Here is a 17600-nt window from a genome sequence, read left to right on the forward strand (position 1 = left end):
AAATGTTTTACTCCAAATAGGTTATCATTTTCTTAGCATACCGGGTAAGCTAAGATTTGGAATCCAGACAGAAAAAGCAAAACTTATACAGAGTTAAGACATCACTTAAATTGAATACGGACGGCTCTAATAAATAAGGTGCAACACCAACGATATCAAATTTGTAAACTACCGGTTCTAAGGAAAAGAACCAGTACCTACGTAAGAACCTACCTAAGAACTATAGTAAATCGGACCAATTAAATACATTAATATCTAGTCCTGAGGTTATTGATCTCTTGCTTTTGGATTTTCTCGTAAAAAGTTATAGCGTAAACTTATCGGTGTCAGTTTGAAAAAAAGCAACCTTACCCAAACAACTTTTTGTTATAAAATAGATTACGCATTCTCTAAACAATGATTAGTATATCTATTAACATTAGAAGGAAATGTGACGAAAATTACACAATGTTGGGGTTTTGGTCATTTGTAATTTTATTTTTTAAGTAGGTAGGCCATGTATTCTATGGAAAAGTACCGGTATCAAGGATCGTCGTCAAAAAGGTTGTTATGAATAAATATGTAGGCTTACGTACCCAAGATATGAACTATGGGCCTATTGGCTGTATGGTCCAGGGATTGCATCACACGGTGAGTAGAAACAGAAAGTGACATTTGATAGTAGAGTATATCATTGGAAAAGCGAGTTTAGCACTTCCTCTGTTAAACCTCTGTTACAATCACCCACTGCAGTTGTGATTTTTTACTTTACACTTTACACAACCGCCATTGAAGCGCCGTCAATGAGTGGAAACCTTTTTTGTAAACTATTGGCGACGATCATTTCAGTGTCACAGCCCTATACAACACTGATTCAAGGTCTTCTTCTTTCTGGTTGTCAAAACTCAAGAAACATTTTATACTCAAAGAATTTCTGGTTCCGATTTGGACGATGTCTAGTTATTTAATTTCATTTACGGTTACACTATTAGACTATATTATTGCACTTGCGATTAATTAAATCCGTTATGTAAGAAAAACGTTTTTAATCTCACTTGGTTGGGATTTGCTTTCAAAACGTGATTCGAAATAGTTGCGGTATTTGTAAACAACATTTGTAAACATGTCATTGACAGCTAGAAAAAATAATCTTGATCCGAACAGCTGTTCGTTATTTCATAGACGATTATCTGATAAAAATTGAACGAAAATTTGACAAAAATCGCACAAAACTGCATTTTTGAACGTCCGTAATTTTATTTACAAAGTAGTGAGGCTATATTTAAATCACTAAAGACACTCTCGCCAATCCAGTGAATACATTAAAATGACTTGGATCTTGTGATGTACTCTGGTTTTCACGGAGAAGATTGCGTAAAATGCCATCTTGAGTGTTACAGACAAAGGGACAGACAGACAGACAGACAGACAGACAGAAATTGAGATAAGACTCGTTTCTGCTTCTTTAATGTATAAAACGTAAAAATAACCTAAAAGTATATAATTCTGAGCAATGTACAGACAAAACTCTAATTTTATTTATATAGATTGGTTGAAAAAATTCAAAGGTAGGCCTAAACATGTTTATGTAAAAATACAAAATGGCGGATATCTGGCAAACGGAGCAATTTTGTAAAAAAGTTTTATTCTTGATTTTCTCTTTATTTTGACCGAAGGAATCCGTATGTAAACTATGTCCCAATCTTTTTCAAACATTCTGTATATCTACTTGGGTATCCAAAAGCGTACGGTTCGTAGCAATGTACGTTATCAGTACTTTATATTTCACCTGACTATTCCATACTATTACTGCAGTTTCCAATGAGGTAACATTTCGGTATATCCTCAACCCTGGATATCTTCCACTTCTGCGAGCCCATTGAATCTAAGTTATGACCTCAATACGACCAAAGTGAATCAGTCAAGGAAGTAATTCCTACTCTGAGCCGATTTGTTTTACTATCTATGTATGGAAGTTATCTGTTATTTTTCAAGAAAATATACTATATCAATTGACTATATATCATGAGAATCAATGCTTTAACGTAATAATTTTGGATGAAATCCAGGGGTTTTTAGCTTTATATCGAAATAACTAATGATTTGGTTAATAATAAGCCTTCAGCTTTGAATTTATAATACAACGAATATGTTGACTTGACTTGTGTTTGTTTAGCAGTATGTAGATCACATTTTTATATCATCAACTTTGAAGATATCAAAAAGTCACCTTTATCTTACGTTAGTATCATCAAACCAGATTCTTCTTAAATACCTCCAATTTGTATATAGTTTTGTATCGAATTAGTATTTATTAACCAATAGTATGTTGAAGTCTGCTATAAACAATTGCATATGATGCCTGGCTGCATTTGACTGATAAAATTACAAATTCCTAAATGTAAGATTTGACTATCCAAGAGTCACTAATAAAATAAGTGTTAGTTGTTAAATTAGTAGAACAGTGTTTCAGTGATTGCTTTATTTTTGGAATTTGCTTCTATTTTGTGTATATTTATGTTTTCTGTCATCTAAATACGCAATTAACTTTTTGCAACCTAATGGATTAAAATGTACATTACTAATATTGGAACCATCAAAATTGTAAAAAAGACTCCAAAGATCACGGTGGCGTTACTTGTTAGGGATGGAAACACCACACCTGAAGTAATTCTCTGAACTGAGTTAAAGCATTTTAATATGTTTAACTTTCACTTTTTCGTTTGACCTGATTATTTTTATAAATTATAAATAATTTCTTGTTGCTGATTCATAATTTTAGCAATACATGTCACTATTGAGTCATTGTTTTATAAGTTTGAACAGGCATTTTTAGGTATTTGGATCGCACCAGATGGGACATAATGAGGGCAAATACAATGACTATAGTTTGTTAAAATGACGAAGGCGCTCAGAGGTGGGGTGGAGTGGGCGGCCACTGAATACAATCATTGAGGTAGATTTCATCCCACACCGTCTTCGTTATTTGAACAAACTATAGACTTACATGTACCAAGATGCGCCCATTTCATGTGTTCAACGTTTATATGTTGTGGACCAATTGCCATACGTGTTTAGTTTCTACAGGACAATGGTTTGAGGTTGAACCTTTCCAATAAACAAATATATTCACCTAAATGTAAGATATAATGGAATTAAATGCAATTTGATATTGAATGCAAATATATTCCAGAATGAATTGGAATTGGGTACATTAATGCAATGGTTACTGTTCGGTTTGAAATTCTGCCCTGGACAACCATGTACTTCTTACACCAACAACTTAATCGTTGTTTTAAGTAGTGTTATAAACTGGCAACGAGAATAACGTCGGTACAAGTTCAAAAAATATGAATACCGGTAGTTCAAGATTGAGCCTAATGCCAATAACAAGAAACTTTAAAGTTTGTATTTTTATATGGTACATAATGCAAAAGTCGCGATTAAATATTGAATATTTAAATGTTCACTTTGAATTGATTTTAATGAAAACATAAACAATAGAAATCTATGATTATTGACTACGATCTAGACTGACTACTCACGTAATTTAATCATACGCCAATTATGAAAACATCTCTCTTGAAAAATGGATGAACGGTGCAGAGAGATTGAAAATTTGCTTCGTCCTAGCTTTGATTCGCATACTGGACAGGAAATAAAAAGTTCCATGATAAAATGAGTGTTGACTATTTGATTCATAATTTGACACTTCCCACAACAGCTACTTATGAACGTCTATTATTCGTATTTGCTGTAAAATTAAAGTCATACATAAGATTAAGTCAATAATTATAAATAGGTAGGTAAAAAATAAAAAGTCAAATTTGTCTAGCAAAAAATGTACCATGAGATCGTTTGTTAAGCTATTGCATGTGTCAAGTTGAGTGTTAAGGCCAGACGACGCTCTCTATCCAATCGATGTAGTGGGAAACTCTAGTATATATGGCAGGGTAGCGATCGACAGTACAGAAATTTGCACCTAATGACGTCACCCCGACCTGACTGTACATACATCGGTCCAGCCTGTACTGCAGCGGCCCCCCGGAGTCTCCCTGTAACATAGTCATATATGAGACTTGATGACGTCACCCGACCTGACTGTACATAGGCTACATTGGTCCAGCCTGTACTGCAGTGGCCCCCCGGAGTCTCCCTGTAACATAGTCATATATGAGACTTGATGACGTCACTCCGACCTGACTGTACATAGGCTACATTGGTCCAGCCTGTACTGCAGCGGCCCCCCGGAGTCTCCCTGAAACATAGTCATATATGAGACTTGATGACGTCACCCGACCTGACTGTACATAGGCTACATTGGTCCAGCCTGTACTGCAGTGGCCCCCCGGAGTCTCCCTGTAACATAGTCATATATGAGACTTGATGACGTCACTCCGACCTGACTGTACATACATTGGTCCAGCCTGTACTGCAGCAGCCCCCCAGAGTCTCCCTGTAACATAGTCATATATGAGATTTGATGACGTCACCCCGACCTGACTGTACATATATTGATGTAGCCTGTACTTGCAGCAGTTGATGGGGGGAGGGGGGTAAACCTGAAATGCTACATTCCTCAAATATTTGGGAATCTCCAGCCTTTGTGTGTGAGCGAGAACTATCTGGTGTTGAGGGGCAGTCGCTCGCATATTGCTAGCAGGAAACCTACTAGTCCGACGCTTTTTGTTCCTTCCAGTCTCCGTCTTGGTCTGGCGCTTTCCGCCCTTTAAAGAGAATAACCCATTGGTCAGTCGGGATCCGTCAGTAAGACGAGAAATGCACCAGTAGCCATGGAAAATGGAAAGTTCTTCGGACGAGGTTGTGGCAGCAGCGTTGTGTGCTGGAGATGACAAACGAAAACGAAGGGCATAGGTTCTGGGTACATCCCATATTCAAAAGAAGAAATGAGTACGGCAAATTTCATAATTTGTTTGGCGATAAAATATGTACGGCAAATTTCATAATTTTGTGACGATAAAATATGTACGATTTTTCATACTTTAGCATGTCTCAAGTTAGGTTTTAAGAGTTGCTTTACTTATTGAAATTTCCAGCGAGACATAGCAACTTTCGTGAGGTCATGTTATCCTGATAACTTTTATCACTTGCTGTATAAAGAAAGGGGTAGTCCCAAACTGCTTCAATCAAAAGGTCGTCTGCACTAATGTCACACACGAAGCTTGACAGTGTATAAACTAGGCTGGTGCACGCAGACTGGAGAAACATCTGACCCAACGTCCGTCAACCAACGACCAACGTCCTGGTCAATGTCGACCAGACGGAGACGGAATGGACAGAATCCAAGCGGGAAAATGGGTTACAGTTCATTCAAAGCCTTGCATAGCAATTTTGACGGAAGACGTCGGAGACTGAAGAGCGGATAGCCCAGAGAGCAATGTCGACCAGACGGAGACGGAATGGACAGAATCCAAGCGGGAAAATGGGTTACAGTTCATTCAAAGCCTTGCATAGCAATTTTGACGGAAGACGTCGGAGACTGAAGAGCGGATAGCGTCAAACTAATGAGTTTCCTACTTAGTGACATAGTGTTATATTTAACAATACTTACCGAACATACGGTTGTCCCATTGGAACTATTCGTGCAAATAGTCGTCTTCGTATCCACGGTGCGGTTGGCAACTCTGTATCTTCTGACACATTCAGATCCATGGACGAATGACACGTTACCTTTCAGTAGAGTAGAAGATAAAAATCCATCTGGAAAAATATGAAGTGTTAAGCCTAACGAGGCTACCCGTGCACAAAATGCGCAGTTCAATAGAGCCGGAAACTAGTTTACGAGGCAAAATGTATCCAGTGCAATACCAATATTAGACTTTTCAGGATTACGATTGATTAGAATAGTCATTGTATGAGTAGAACTACCAATTTGTAATAGGTTTGTTGCTTTTATATCTAAACTATAAAGAGTAATAAGTACCTTCCTCAATCAGGTCACAGTTGATTAAGGGCGAATCCCGCGAATCCCTAAAGGAAATGACCCTTTTAATTACCATTTGCAGGTGCGCTCTATCATAAGTTTTAAAATGACACGTTAATCGTAAAAATCTGTTTATTGGAATGACTAGAAAGGGGATGTAGCAAAGAAAATCCTAACTGTTCTAAGTATATATAGATATATAGATGGAACATAGATATATAGATTATTTTATTTAGAGCTGTTTTTAAAATATTACTAAATAAGCGAAAAATAGAGTGCTGTTCGTTATACTAGAGCTAAATAGCTGTATTGGATCAGTAGGGATCAGCTGGAGTGGAGGATTCCAGTTGTATATTTTTCGCTTGGTGAATCAAATTTGTCCACTGAATCCCTAACTTCCAGTTAACTGGAAGTAGCACTGACACGGCCACTCTGTTAGAAAATCGAGGCGCAGTTGTTTTTAGGTTAGTACTAACTAGGGAATCAGCCTTCAGAGTTTTTGGCAGTTTCCAACAGTTCTCCAATTTTGATTTCACCGATGAAGCTTGTGTCAAAACATTATTTTCCACTCTAGATAGGAAATATTGGTTAAAATTTATTTTTTGACCACCATGATAAAAATATCAACTGCAATAAGTAATGAAACATAACGGAATTTTATCCTACTTGAATATGACTGTTTACCACATAATAAAGACCTGACTTAGAACTCAAAGCAAAAAAGTTGTACTTGAATATGCTGGTGTCTTCACGAGTATCTTGAAGCGCTGTCACTGTTTTTAAGTGAAAATTTCACTTGTAAATGGTCAGCTGATAGCAAAGGTTTAGTGAAGTAATTTTTGCCTCCTACCGACACCATGCCTGACCTAACCCGAAAGCCAGCGAAGCCGTGATCCTAGGTTCCTAGATGTGAAGACACTTGCAGATGCAAACGAAACCTTTTATGTTCAGAGAGGTCTTTATTCTGTGCTTCTGACTCTTCTTACCGTGATCATCCTTCCCCCAACCAGCGATGAGTAGCCTTTTTCTTGTCAATTCGTACTCGCCTCCCGTGTGTAGACAAATCGGTCTGATGTACTGGTCGAACTCCACCGGTCTGTCCAGTTTATACAGTGCGATGTCGTTGTAGTATTTCCTGTCTCTTGGTTCGTACTCAGGGTGGTTCACCCGTTCTATGATATTATATACGACGGACCTTGCGTCCAGCCTGTCTTCGTCGTCAGTGGACGAGAAGTCATAATCCCCGAGTCTAGCCCAGACCGGTCTGAAAATGTAAAAAATAAACATTGGTATAGGTATGTGACTAATTAAATTTACAGCGACAGTATTTTTCTGTTCGTCTGTCTCTAGGTGATTTATTTTTTTGTAAATATTCTATGTTAGGTATGAGGATTTCCTTGTTAAGGTTGTCCAGAATAAGATAAATTATATCTTCGTTAAATTATGCCAATTGAAGTCCGGTAAAACTAACATAAACACAAAAAAATCAATGTTTATGTTCTAGCATAGATAAAACATACTCCCTAAGTAGATATCCGGTCCTTAAGGATCAGTTGAACACAATTTTATTAAAATCCATTTTTAGCCCCTTAGCTGTGATAGTAATTAAACATAGGTATTTATCCAGCTTTTTTAATCTTTCAGGTTATACCATAGACTAAAGGGAGTATGTTTTATCAATGGTTATACTGACCCAGCGTTGTCTGCATCGCCCGTCGTACAGTGGGCGGCGCTCAGTATCCACCGGTCGCTTATCAAGCTTCCCCCGCAGTTAGGATTCGTTCTCTTGCCGGACCCGAGCAGAGCCTGCAAATATTAAAACTGTATTATCATTATTTTTTATGGAAAACCCTTCTTAAACTAGGGGGTATCGTGATTGACACACTTTCAGTAGGTGTGACAACGGACCTACCAGATTAGTTATTAGTTATTACCCTCACTATGTTTGCAATACAGATTGTATGATCAACCCCGTCCTATCTCGGATGGTTCAGCAAGCAAGGTTGTCAGCTGATTAGTTGCCAAGGTTGATTAGTAACAACCTTTCCACCTGGGTAAGTGAACATTAATTGTATTGTAATTGCGAAATACTGATAAGCTTGCAAAAATCAAAAACGTATACAAGATTTGAAAAGTACTTTGTTCTGAATAGAACTAGGTGTTCCATACAAGCGTAAAATGAATCTTTGGCGATTTAACTTCAATATGTTCAATATTCATTCTAGGCCGGGTTTTAGTGAAGCTCATTACGCACCTTTGTCAACATAGAAGCGCAACTAATCTACCTTGCCAGATTCCAAGGCGCAATTAACCTCCCTATTTATGGCCCTAGGATCATTAGAGGCGCAACTAACCTACCACCACTTCACTTCACTTATAAAAACGTGGGTCACAGAATGTGTGTTGTGTAATCTTATTACATAATAATATATATTCAGTTCCCCCACTTAAACCATTTTTGAACTATGAATGCTTTCAACGTTCTATACGTTTTTGGATGGCGTTGCAACTGATATAGTGATTTTAATAGAATAAACTCTTCTTGATCCAAACTTAACTTGATTCCATTCCTTAGCCATAATGGTTTTTAGTGATTACCACATACACAAAGTGTAATGCATGTGGTGTAGTGTTGTTATAGGCCATTGTACACCATGTTGGTTATAAAGGGAGCTTACCATATGTGGGAACTCCTTAGGACGAGCTTTGGCCCCGTTCACTATCTGTGGTTCTGTGCTCGTACACTGATCTTCGTTGACAATAGTTGAATATCTCTGACACACTGAAAAAAAAAAACAATCCACCTTAGAAATAAATTTAATAGATTTATATTTTATCATTAATAGTTTTGTCCGTGCTTTAAGTTAGGACTCGAGCCTAATATCACAATACTAAGTCCTTCAAAGCTTAAAACAGATACTATTTACAATTATTTTCAACTATTAGGTTACATATTTACAAATAGGGTAAACCAGGTTTAAAAATCCAAAGAAATTCATAATAGTTGAATGAATAAAGGAAAACAGAAAAATCTTTACTTTTAAACGTGAAATAAAAGAAAAAAACACTACAACGTGCTTCGCAACAAGGCAAGAGTTGAAGGGTTTCATTTTAAGGTACCTACTGTAAATAATATAGTAGAACCTCAATATCAAAACGCTCCATACAAGTCAACCTTGATAGCATGCCATATTTGTCAATGCATCTGCTATCGAGGTCACTTTAATGTCACTTAAAATATTAGATGCAGACATTATATGAAATACGATAGAGAGGATCGTTACGTAAAGTTTTTTCTTATCTATATATATAATTCCGTAAGTCAGATTTTTGTAAAGAAATTGTGAGTGACTGGATGGCCATAGAAGGATGGGAGGGGTCTTATTTTAAAGGTCATGACGTAAATTTTGAGGGAAAACTATTCATTTTTCTTATTTTTTTACCATAAATTCGCAACAGAATAAAACTTTTCCCATTAAAACAACATGGGGTTTAATTTGTTTACATATTTTGAAATTAAAACAGCTGTGCCACAGATTTGAAAACAGTGATCAATACACGCATTTGGTTTACTTTTAGCCAGTCAACTATGAAATGTATACTATAATAAAACTGAAATATTGAAGATTAGTCGGAAAAACGTCTGCATTCTTTGTTTATACTTAAATCATATACTCAAGTTTCATTTTTTCATGCTTTTACGTTATTGTCGTGTTAAAGGAATAAACGACATAGAATAAATATTCTGTATAAATAATCAAAGAGTCGAAATTAAATCTAACTTCTGTTTTGTTTTAGCGAATTTCCCATATAGGGAATAAGCTATTACCGTAGTACTCATGGTAAGACCTGGACGCGGGACCGATTTTTTTTTTCGTTTTGAGGTCCCTAGAGGCCAAAAACACCATCCGTTCAAATTCATATATATATATATATATATATATTTATATATATATATTTATATATATATATATATATATATGTGTGTGTCCGTTAGCACGATAACTCGAGCAAAAATGATCCGATTTTGATGAAATTTGGTATAAACGTGTAAACCTACGTTTATTCGAACGAGTTCGCGATCCAGCATGATCGGACCATGGGAACGGGGGTTTACGGGGGGTTTTATGGGGTAAAAATAGGGTTTTCCCATTTTTGACCTAAAAAACATAAAATTTAGCAATTTCTTTCCAAACCATTTTGTAGAGCTTAAAAAAACAAATAATTTAGTATATTGAAGCGTTATTATGCGCCTAATGGTTACGGAGAAAATTCCAAAAAATTGTGAATTTAAAATTCCCATGTTATTCTTATGGAGAATAAGTAAACTGTTGTAGTTTGCTTGTTTATGAACATATTTTGATAAAATTTGGAAAATGTTTTTATTTCTTACTTACTATTAACATTTTACAAAAAAAAAAAAAACAGTTTTACCCTCCCTGATGCAGCAAACCTAAGTACTTGTCAAACTAATTCTATTGAAATTGGGAATAAATATTATATTTGTAAGTAGACATTTTAGTGTAAATCAAACCAGTCAAATGGAAATTCGCTTAGTCTGCAGGTTTGCTGCGGCGGGGGTATTTATTGTTAAATCATATGTTCAAGTTTATTTTCAATGATGTTGTTTCTTTATATTTCTACACATTTTAAGGTTAAGGTTGTGTAAATATATACAACTAAAATAACCTATAAATGTTATTGGTTCTAAAATGGTGTATTTGCATTCCTTCGTAAGTAAATTTTTTTAGTGCAGTGAATATACAACGTAGAGTAATCATATTCGATCATACTTTTATAAAATCACCAGGGATTCAAGATGTTTTGGTATGTAGGCTGCTGGATATATATTCTTTTCATTATAAGTACTGTAATTAATATGAACGCCAGGGGAATACCACAAAGGCGGGGAACTGTTCATAGGAATGACAGTGCGCGTAGGAGAGCAAGAGTAGATAATGACGAACTTAATCAAGATATGTTACAACCCCTTTTTAGGAGACCCATGGTAGACGAGAGAAATGTAAAGATCCATGATGCAGGATTACTGGACCAAGAGTGCATTCAATGTAGTGCTCTTCATTTTAGAGAAGAACTAACGAATAATCATTTTATGACATGTTGCCATAACGGACTTATTAACCTTGCTCAGTCAAAAACTAATGTAGAACTAAGTTTGTTTGAAGAGAGCCCACAACTGTATAAATTCATTCGACAATGCAACAGTGCGATGGCTTTTGCTTATTTTTCAGCCAGTAAGATATTCCAGGAAAAGGACTATACTGTTTCAAAATTCAAGGACAGATTTATCGTTCAATCTCAGATTTGCTGCCTCAACATGATGAAGACCCCGTGTATGGCCAATTGTACATTATTGACACATCAACAGCAACAGAAATTCGTCAAAGGCGTCTAGAAAATAGTGACTTAAAACCTGAAATATTGTCAAAACTAGCTGAAATTCTATTAGAAAATCCATTTGCACAAATTTACAAAAGAGCTTCGGAAGAAATGGTTGTACAAGGTGACAGTGAATTAGAACTTAGGTTTGTAGACAGGATAAATATGGATCGTCGTAGGTATAATAAGCCTACTGCAGATGAAATTGCAGGCGTCTTCAATTAATCTGAAGGCGAACCTCCAATGAATTTTTAAATTCCAAACAGGGAAGCTTTTATTTATTCTCATTAACCACAAGACCAAAGCTACCTTAGTAAACCAGTATTTATTCACAAACAATGATATGTTTGCTGCCTTTTCATGTTAAACCACTGGAGTGATTCAAATTATTTATTGAAAATGACATCAACAAAAGCAAACAAAGAAGAACAACAAACTGGTTTTTACACAAAATATATGGTGTAGGGATGCCTATTCTGACACATAGATAATGTTATTCTGAGTTTGTTTAAATACCGGTATTGCAAAAAGTTGTTTTACATTTGAGCTTTTTAGGGACTTATGTCCCTACAAGCCACTAGTTTTATGTAAGTGAAATGAGAAAACAATTCTTAGATGTACTTTGAAGGCGAAACGGCACACGGAAGATTTCTCAGGTGCCGTTTGACGTCACCAACTGCTGACATCACTTTGAGGGAACACCAATACCGCAACGATACAGTTATGAACCATCGGCCTCGGTGGTGCAGTGGATAGCGTTGCGGGCTGAAAATCCGAATGTTCCGGGTTCGAATCCCGCCGGCAGCACTAACTTTTTATCAACAATTTTTTCACATCAGCAAGTTTGGTTGGTTTGGTTAGGTTATGACAGTTTAATTTTATAATAAAAAAATTATAAAATTGAATTTTAGGCAATTAGAATTTTATTTTATGAACAAAACTATTTTTTTAGATTAGGAAACCTTTATTCGATTTTTCCATTATCAGCACGTTTGGTTAGTTTGGTTAGGTTATGACAGTTTAATTTAATAATAGAAAATTATAAAATTGTCTGTTTCTTCAGACGCAGCAGTTAGTGACGTCAGCAGTTAGTGACGTCAAACCAGCGTCAAACGGCACCTGAGAAATCTTCCGTGTGCCCCACCGCTTTGAAGGTGCATTAGATAAACGGTTTGAATTCCTCCCTTAAAATGTCATACAAGCCTGACGACGATCAAATACATAGAGAGAGATACTTATCATGGAAAACCCTTCGAACTTGGATTAAACAGGATCTTTCAGATTTATACATTAAAGGGTATCCTAAGAATTGCCGGAAGTTGAAAAGGTCATTGCTTGGGGACTATTCAAGATAACTAAACCATTCGAACGTCAAATTCGAGTAGAAATAACTATTTTTTGTGTAGCACGGGAGGTACGTTGACCTTGGCATACGTATGGTTTGGATTAATGTATTACCAAGTGATATGACCAAAGTCGTGAGCAAACGGCATGAAAAAAGCTCATCTCTTCAATTTGACGTTCAAATCATTTAATTATCTGTAACAGCCCCCAAGCAACGGCCATTAGAAAACCCGGCATTCCTTTTCGGAGACCCTGTATAATTGACTTGTACTCACTTTGTCTACTCTTGAAGCCGGGCGAAGGCTTAGGTACAGGTGTAGCTGGTTCAGGAGGCGGCGAGGTATCGTCGGGCAACGGGAAGGAAGGCTCAGTCACCAGTCCGAAACCTTGGTCGCAACATACTACCTTGTTCTTGCCACTGGGTCTGTACAACAGTTTAAACATACTTGTTTTACCACATTGACAATACTTTGACATGTTTAGTCAGATTTGACCAGAGTACATGTAACGATAAGGCAAGGACCAATAAGAAACCAGCTGTGGACGCTTCTAGAAGCCACGGCCACAGACTATCGAGTAAACCTATTTTTTATTATTTTAAAATCAATAGAAACATATTTTTTAATGATTATTATTTCTTATATACATTATGACTTGACAAAACTGTATACCAAGTTTCATAAAGATATCTTAAATAGTTTTTAAAAATATCTCATTTAAAGCGCGTTCATTCAAATTCAAAAAGAATCCCACGGCGCCACTTGAGGAGGAAACCGCTCCACGTCTTCCGCTACAGTGGCGCGGCAATACAGCCGCATCATGAAACAGCGCCTAGCGCAGATACAGCTGACCGTCTGCATCTAATATCTATAGTCTGTGCCACAGTCTTTGGCATTGCTTTGTCGGTTCTATCCTCTTTCATTGTTAATCATTCTCTTCGTGATCTTTTACTATGTTTTAAAGCCCCAATTTCGGGTAGGTCTAAATAAATTGGGTTTACTCATTATTTAACTAATAAACAAAAATCTTGCCTTGCTAATTTAAAATTGAACGGAATGTAAATCTATCAGAACAATTACATTTGATAATTATTTAACTGTAAAATTTCCTCTCCTCCTTTAATTCATCAAAATGTTATAAAAAGTAGTTTTAATTCTTTTAATTCCACTGTAATTGTTTTAGGGGGTTTTATCCTTTGTATACATGTTGTTTTTTACTTGTATAAAATGAGCACTAAGCTGAAAAGAGCTATTCCATTTTAGTAACCATTCTGAAGATATTCAATTTTACAGGTTGTCTGCTTAGAAAATATGAGGTTTTAAATATAAATTAAAACGCGGCATATTGTTATTAATTGTTTATCCGATAGCTTTACAATACAAAACTCTTCCCTTAACCATTACATTAAAAACTTCCTAATAAAGTCACAATTATAGTTTTCATGAATGGTGAAAGAGCAAAAACTGCCAAATTGCCTGAAATTGTGTTTCCTAATGTATGGGAAGTTGTTAAAAAAGAATGCTCAAATGTAATTTTAAATTTATGAATGTATACTATCATCTAAGGCCATAAAATGTCTATCGATTTAGCAACCATAACACGATGCTCTGGGATGAGGGTAATATAAGAGTGAATATAGTGTGTCTGTAAAATAAAACACATTGGAGTCTGTTCCTACGGCAATATACTTGTTTAAATCGAACACACATTCACGTAATTTTGAGTAATATTCATAAATATAGTTCCACAATCTCTTCATCAATTGGTTTTAGTATTAATTGGGCTTGTAAGTTAGTTCGTTAAACGGCAAAGATGTATACAATATAGGAAAAATGATGCATATCCCAAATACTGACCTGCAGTATTCGGGTTCCTTGCCTTTGCTTATTAGAGCCATCGCAGAAGGGCAACGTCTGAGCTTGGTACATACCCATGGCTTCCCTTCCACACGCTTGCAGATCAAACCTGCGACAAGACAATAACCGTTACAGTATGTAACATATATGTTAGGATTTGCGGTCAAGCCATAACCTTTATTTTCAATTTTTTTTTATTTCTACAGCTCTAAACTGCAAGATACAATTGATACATAAGTTACTAAAGCATATTACAATCGTACAGTACAAACTGTATAGAATATTTACCAAACAATTCTAGTGCAGTTTTGGTAGTAGCTCCAAGACTACTATCAACGGAGTTGTCTATCGATAGAGCTAGACATTCCCTCTCTATGTCAAAGTTAGCAACGATTTTTATCATAGTTTACTTGAGCCAGCCACATAATAGTGTCTAAAATTTTATTTCTACATTATTTTTTGTTACTGAGATGGTAGAAATAGTTATTTGTCCAACTCGTGAGCAAAGGGAGCAATTGGCTCACTGAAGAGAAATACTTACTCACGAGCCGTACGCGAGTGATGAATGGTTTATCGAGTGAGGCAATTGCACTTAGCACTCGAGTTGCACATTATATTTTTCCTACAGTTACCATAAAACAATTAAATTGGCAAAGAAACGTGACATATTTTTACACAGAAGTGATATTACATTTAATAACACAACAGTACAACAGCCGACCAGCTGATTTACAGCCAGTGCTGCCAACGTGTTTCGCGCGCATACGACCTTGTCTGCATGTTACGTGCTCACTATTTCGTGCATTCACGTTGCAAATCTTGAATGAGTGAGACAAAGTAATTAGCACTGATGAGCGAATTGGCCACTTTGCTTTCCCAAATCAGTGAGAGAACATGTACATTGTTAGGTAACTGTAGGAAAAAAAACATTCTACAGCTTACAACACCTTATCAGTTTGACTTGGTTTAAAAGTCCACAAATGTGACAGAAATCAGTAATCTACACCAGCGCAATCTGTCAGTGGCTCACATCAACTACAGCCATTTTGTTCTACATTTAGTCATATAGATGGGAAGCTCAGTACCTATATAAAAGTCAATGGTAGTAGGGACTTACCTTCTTCAATTGGATATTTGGTTCCTGGTTCTATTCCGTCTGGTTGTTCATCTTGGTTTCCAACTAAAAAATGGGGTTTAGTTAGTTCACAGACATATAGTAACAAAACACTTTAAGCATTATATTACTTCATCTATGCTTTAAAAATATGAATAAAACACTATGATTTTATTCTGGGATTGTTCTTCGATTGGTCAATGGCTCAAACTTTTCAAACTCAAACCTAATTATAACTTTTGGCGCGTTATTGAGGTTTCTGTGGATGCTGAGCTCCACAAGATCCCCCTCCTTCCCCCATGCAGCCAAAGGAAAAAGAATGATCACAGTGGGTCCAGGGAGGGCCCCCACTGCTGCCCACACTGCTAGACATCGTGTATAGCTTACCATTAACTGTTGGAGATCAACAATTCGTATATTAGAAACTCACGTTTATCCTCAATCTCTTCGGGGGGCTCGCAACAGACGATGGTGACACCTCCAGATGTTCTGCAGACTTCAGGAGCCTTCCCTCTCCTCATAAGCTCTGCAGCTTTGGGGCAATCCGACGACTTGCGGCATGTCCATTCCACACCGGACACGCGCTTGCAAGCATCTCCTATGAGGAAAAATATTTTTTTTCAAAACAAAGATTTTTAAATTTTAAAAGAAAATACTAAGGTAGAGTAAGAAGATAAATACTTAATTAGAATTCCTTTCATTTTTTTCAACAACCTTGGACAAGAGATCATGGCATAATCCTTAGGCTACGTTATTACTTTAAACATCAGCCAGCTGTTGGAACCCGGCATTAATTAGTCGAACAAAAAAATGTCAAGCTGGTGCAGAATCTATGCTTCAAATCTTTGAAGAAGAAACTTATTGTAATCAAGTCATTATTGTTAAATCATAATGTAGGACTAATGCCAATGGAACTGTGCAAAGTATGCGATGTGGACTGTGCAAACTGATGAGACTACTATAACTAGAATCACTACAACTATCCGCATCACCACTGAGAGGAAAACACTGTCTGTACTTTATATGAACCAAGCTTGGCCACCACTCACCTTCCCTGAGCTCTATCCGTTGTCCCCACAATGATGAGACTGCTATAACTAGAATCACTACAACTATCCGCATCACCACTGAGAGGAAAACACTGTCTGTACTTTATATGAACCAAGCTTGGCCACCACTCACCTTCCCTGAGCTCTATCCGTGTCCCCACAATGATGAGACTGCTATAACTAGAATCACTACAACTATCCGCATCACCACTGAGAGTAAAACACTGAATGGACATTATATGAGCCAAGCTCGGCCACCACTCACCTTCCCTGAGCTATATCCGTTGTCCCCACAATGATGAGACTGCTACAAAGACTAGAATCACTACAACTATCTGCATCGTCACTGGGAGGAAAACACTGGCTGGACATTATATGAGCCAAGATCGGCCACCACTCACCTTCCCCAAGCTCTACACGTTGTCCCCACCCTGGCGAGACTGCTACTAGGACTAGAATCACTACAACTATCCTCATCGCCACTGAGAGGAAAACACTGATGGGACATTATATGAGCCAAGCTCGGCCACCACTCACCTTCCCTGAGCTCTACACGTTGTCCCCACACTGACGAGACTGCCACTAGGACTAGAATCACTACAACTATCCTCATTGCCACTGAGAGGAAAATACTGACTGGACATTCTATGAGCCAAGCTCGGCTACCACTCACCTTCCCTGAGCTCTACACGTTGTCCCCACCCTGGTGAGACTGCTACAAGCACTAGAATCGCTGCAACTATCCGCATCGCTACTGGGAGGAAAACACTGACTGGACATGATCTCGTGAAAGCAACAAGTCCGAGATAAGATACGTCAAGACGTTGCAGTGACGTCACCGTCTGCTAGTCTGGGCTCTTCCTCCAACTGGTTTCCCCGGTGTTTTCCTAATGATAAACATTTGAATATGCAGA

General features: G+C 37.1%; 1 protein-coding gene across 1 annotated transcript; it reads right to left on the bottom strand.

The window, feature by feature from the left end:
- Nucleotides 1-3502: 3502 nt before the first annotated feature.
- On the bottom strand, nucleotides 3503-17299 carry LOC129000500 (phenoloxidase-activating factor 1-like). Its single transcript, XM_054427462.1, has 10 exons — nucleotides 17224-17299; nucleotides 16068-16235; nucleotides 15641-15703; nucleotides 14524-14632; nucleotides 12943-13091; nucleotides 8602-8705; nucleotides 7617-7729; nucleotides 6910-7187; nucleotides 5552-5700; nucleotides 3503-4034 (listed from the first exon to the last, which is right to left on the bottom strand). The coding sequence occupies exons 1-10, from the start codon at nucleotides 17297-17299 to the stop codon at nucleotides 3870-3872; spliced, it is 1374 nt and encodes a 457-aa protein (XP_054283437.1). The 3' UTR covers nucleotides 3503-3869.
- Nucleotides 17300-17600: the final 301 nt, after the last annotated feature.

The sequence above is a fragment of the Macrosteles quadrilineatus genome, unplaced genomic scaffold (genome assembly GCF_028750875.1).
Source record: "Macrosteles quadrilineatus isolate MER2022 unplaced genomic scaffold, UCM_ALF_1.0 Scaffold_8__2_contigs__length_117827958, whole genome shotgun sequence".
NCBI classification, from domain to species: Eukaryota; Metazoa; Arthropoda; class Insecta; order Hemiptera; family Cicadellidae; genus Macrosteles; species Macrosteles quadrilineatus.

Bases quoted from the DNA above. Each gene is read 5' to 3' on its own strand.
- LOC129000500 (XM_054427462.1), bottom strand. From the start codon at position 17,299: ATGAGGATAGTTGTAGTGATTCTAGTCCTAGTGGCAGTCTCGTCAGTG. The intron at 15,704-16,067 runs GTGAGTTTCTAA...CCCATTTTTTAG, and splicing joins CGAAGAGATTGAGGATAAAC to TTGGAAACCAAGATGAACAA. The intron at 14,633-15,640 runs GTAAGTCCCTAC...GTCTTGTCGCAG, and splicing joins CAAATATCCAATTGAAGAAG to GTTTGATCTGCAAGCGTGTG.